The sequence below is a fragment of the Entamoeba nuttalli genome (genome assembly GCF_000257125.1).
Source record: "Entamoeba nuttalli P19 unplaced genomic scaffold asmbl_5731, whole genome shotgun sequence".
Taxonomy (NCBI): domain Eukaryota; phylum Evosea; order Mastigamoebida; family Endamoebidae; genus Entamoeba; species Entamoeba nuttalli.
The window spans coordinates 1-4,468 of NW_008577643.1; the positions used below are offsets into that span (position 1 = coordinate 1).

The window sequence follows — 4,468 nt, forward strand, 5'->3', positions numbered from 1 at the left end:
TAATTTAGAAACTATAAAATATAAATTATATTTGTATTATTTTAAATATATATTATACTTTATTGAATTCTAAAGAATAATAAATATATAGAAAATGGTACGTACAATTCATAATTAACTAATATTACTTTTTAAGAGATATTTGTTTATTTATTCACAGAACTTCTTTTAATTTAAATAGGCTAAAAGTTGTTTTGAATCATTTTTTGTAGTTATAATTAGTAAAAATTATTGTGAATTTACAATAAATCATTTTATAAATTTTTTTTATTTGAAGGAAAAAACAATTATTATTAAAAAAAAATAATAAAAAAAAGATCTACGAAGGATTTGGAAATTAGAAGAAGCTAAAAACATAAAAAAGATGTTCTTTGAACTTCTTTGTTCAAGTGAAGAAAAAAAAAAAGAAATCTGAATTATTATATCTTAATGACTTGTTTAATACTTTTATTATTAGTTATTGTACTTTCTCTGTCTGAGAAGACAAGTTGTGCCTCACCTTATTACTTTTCACCATTATCAAGTGTAGAAAGCTCAATAACATTAACACCTGAACAGTTTAGTTCACAAACTATAAATTGTAATGGTCAAACCCAAGGAAATGGAATGTGGATTGATATTGCTAATCATTATGAATTTACTCTTTCTTTCCAAATAATTGCTTCTGAAGATATTACAATGCAATATTATACTGATTGTTCATCTGTGTGTCAAGCAGATAATAAAGAGGCTTTTCTTGTTCTTACTTCAGGACATCATCAATTAGTTTATGTTTCTTTTAATACACCATACAATACTATTTTCTTTTACCCAATCTCACAAGGTACAGTAAATAAACCAATCAAAGTAACTGATCCTTTTCCAAAGTCAATAGATACCACTCTTTCAATGAAAGATGAAAATGGTATTTACCAATCTTTTATTCTTTTAACTGTTAAAGAGCATTGGAAATATGGAATTAATATTGCTTCAACATTACCTATTACAACCAAAATTCAATGCTCTTCAATTTCTTTTAATAAAACATTTACTGATCAATATATTGAATTTGATAGTGAACAAGATAATACACAATTCCTTATTTCTTTTATTAGCCCATCTATTACAGTTATTAAAGTTACATTTAATCAAACATTCTTCCTTCCTACTTCAATTGAAGAAATTAACGTATATCCTTATATTAGATATGAAACTGTTCCACCTTCATCACTTCCTGATTCAACTGAAATTTTTGGATATAACTATCAAATTAATCCTCAATCAAATTATCAATACTTTGTTGATTTATGTTCTTCTTCAGACACTAATATTACCTTTGGCCTTTTATCTTCTGATTACAAAATTCAATCTCTTCCATGTATTTCTTCAAGTGGAATTAAATACAGTTTTAATACTTCAGACTCGGTTAATCCATTTTTATTTAGAATAGGTTTTACTTCAGTAAGTCCAAATGCTCGTACATTTGTTCTTCAAGTACATAACCAAAAATTAGATAACTCATCAACATCATCAAAAATAATACTTACGGTAGTTATTGCTTCTATTTTATTTGTTCTTATATGCCTTATTCTTGTTACTATTATTTGTGTTTTGCGCTTAATAAAAAAGAAATCAAAGTATACTTCAATCGGAGAAGAAGCTTATCCAACAATTATTTCTGCTTAATTTACTATTTTTTTATTATTAATGTTATTTAATCTTAATGAAATTATTCCTCTGGATTTTATGATATTAAAATTGATTTTGATTACAAGATTTATTTCTTAGATTGAAATAAGATTTATCAAAAGAAATATTATTAAAATACTTCTTCAAACAAAATTCCTAAAAAGTTTTATGCATCAATTACAATAAAATGAAAGGGTATTATTCTTATTAGTATATAAGAATTAAAAGAATAAAGAGTTGCAAATGAAAAGAAATCATTATTCTCATAATGTTTCATTTGATAAAGCTAATTTTTCGATCAAAAAAGAACAACAAAGAAATGAATCTCTTAACTATTTTGATGTTATACAAAAAACTTTAAAAGAAATTGCCTTCGAATCTCTGAAAAGGAGGAAAAAAGCAGAAAAGAAAATGAATAGAAGAGTTGCATGGTAATACCTCAGTCAGGTCATTTTATATTTACTCTTATTTCTTGTTTGTATTGGTAATGTTCATAAAGTACTTTGAACTAGTTTTTTTCTTTCAAGAACATTATTTTCTGAAGTATTATTCTGTTCGGTTATTTATTGTTTTATCTCCATTCTTTTATTTTCATAAAGATTTCTTTACAAGAATTTTAATTGAAAATTCAAAATAATTTGAAAAGAGTATGTACAAAGTTTGCCTATTACAGTTATTTTCTTTGTACATCTGAAATATTTCTTCTTTGGTTATTAATCAATGATAAGTCATTAGTTTATTCACAATTTTATAACAATAGTAATAACTAACTTAGTCAAAGTCTTAGAAATAATGATAGTTAATATAAGTTCAAATTTTCAATAAATTTGTGTTTATGTCATTGATTTTCTGTTATAAAAATACCAACGGCATTTGTGAAATAAATTGCTATTTTCATAAAAAAGGAATTTGACTAAAATAAGTATTTTAAATAAAACATGGATTATAATTCTAAAAATATAATACAATACCCAAATATAATTTTTAAGAATAACTGGTGTTAGCGCACTAGGACTTTTATGTTGATCCTATCTAAATTTCAAACCATTTCTCTTCTAAAATGTTTGTCATATATAATTCTATTTATAAAGAAATTTTATTCATCTAATTTAATAATATTCTGGATAAATAGTACAAAAAAACAAAATGGAAGAATGTTATTTATTATAGAATAGGCACTTAATTAGATATTATTTACCAATATTTTAATATTACTACCATACCAAGTTTAAAAAGAAAGAAGTTTTATACTTTTTGTCTCACAAAGTATTGATTGAAAGAATTATTTTATTTAGTAAACACAGAAAATGGAATATATTTTCATTTTAATATATTATTGAAATTTCTAATTAATTTTATTTTTAGATAATTAATATTTCTTTGAGTTATACAACTAGTCAAGAGTTACTTGTTTATTTTTATTATCATATATATTATTTAATCATATATCTAATAAGTATTTGATTCAGATCAATAACACGATATCCATAATATTTTAATACAAACAAATCTTTAATGTAAAAAGTTATGAAATATATTGAATGAGAACAATTAGTTGTACTATTATTTTATATATTAATTTAAAAATAGAACCTCATTGTGATTAAAAGAAAAAGATTTATAAATATAAATTATCTATTTTCAGTTTTGCTAAAACATGAAAAATACTCAGAACAATATGTACTAACATAATATAAAAGTTGTTATTATCTGGATTTATAGTTCTTATTACTGAGTTATTTTTATAAAACGAAAAATTTAATATTTTTATGTTTTATAAAACAAAATAATAATATAAAAAAATCAAAACTAAATTAAAGTCAAAAAGATTCCTTTTTATTAAAATTCAAACTGACGTGCTTATCTTTATGTTTTTTCAATGGAAGAAAGGAAAATTGAAAATGAAAAGGGGGGTTAGTTATTTTGAGAAATTGACAAAAAATAATCATAAAATACAAAATCACACTTAAAAGGAAAGCCATTAGACAGACAAATTTGAAAGGAAAGAACTATCACAACGCTGTATTACAGCACATTTTAAATCGAAACAGTGATGAGTTAAATAGTCATTGGTTTGTACTCCAATCGTTGGAATCTCTTTATTTAAAATAGTTACATTCGGAGATATTACTTTTTGTATGGTTTCAACAATTTGAGCACCTTTTTTCCCTGAAGTCCGTTTTGATACAAATCTATAACCAAACTCTGTTAAAAGGTCAATCAAAAGATGGAGTTGTTCTGTGATTTTATTTGTGTCGTATCTTCTTCTTGCAGTCTTTTCTGCTATACCATTTGATAAGTCTTGTAAATATTTTTCTTTACATCTTTGTTCTACGTATTCTTCAACTTTTATTGAATCATTACCTCTTCTAAGTTCGTTTATTTTGAAGTATTGACGAGTTACAACGGAACGTTTTGTAGGTATTTGAAGGGTAATTTCAAAATGGTTGTTCAATAATACTAATAAAACTCCTTGTTGATAAACTTGATAAGTACGTAATTTGAAGAAAGCATCATTTATCTTTTTTTGTCTTTTGTTTTTCTTTTCCATTTTAGTTTTGTCTGTTTGCATGAATTTGTTTAGTGAATTAATTTTTTAGATTCTGTCCTTTTTGTTGCGGTATATCTCAAATATTTAAATCGTTTATTCTATCAGTGATATCAATATTTCATTTATTATTTTGAATTTATTATTTTCTTCAGTATATGAAGGATTTTTAGAATGTATTATTCCTTTGCAATTTTATTGTCTATGAAATAAAAAGGAAAAGTCGATTTTAAAAATACTATGATTAGATTA

General features: G+C 23.5%; 2 protein-coding genes across 2 annotated transcripts; one reads left to right on the plus strand and one right to left on the minus strand.

Moving 5' to 3' along the window:
• Positions 1-429: 429 nt before the first annotated feature.
• On the plus strand, positions 430-1,665 carry ENU1_137430 (hypothetical protein; the record flags this gene model as incomplete). The annotated part of the gene is made up of 1 exon (XM_008860225.1): positions 430-1,665. The coding sequence occupies one exon, from the start codon at positions 430-432 to the stop codon at positions 1,663-1,665; it is 1,236 nt and encodes a 411-aa protein (XP_008858447.1).
• A 1,984-nt stretch (positions 1,666-3,649) lies between these two features.
• On the minus strand, positions 3,650-4,240 carry ENU1_137440 (hypothetical protein; the record flags this gene model as incomplete). The annotated part of the gene is made up of 1 exon (XM_008860226.1): positions 3,650-4,240. The coding sequence occupies one exon, from the start codon at positions 4,238-4,240 to the stop codon at positions 3,650-3,652; it is 591 nt and encodes a 196-aa protein (XP_008858448.1).
• Between the last annotated feature and the right edge of the window lie 228 nt (positions 4,241-4,468).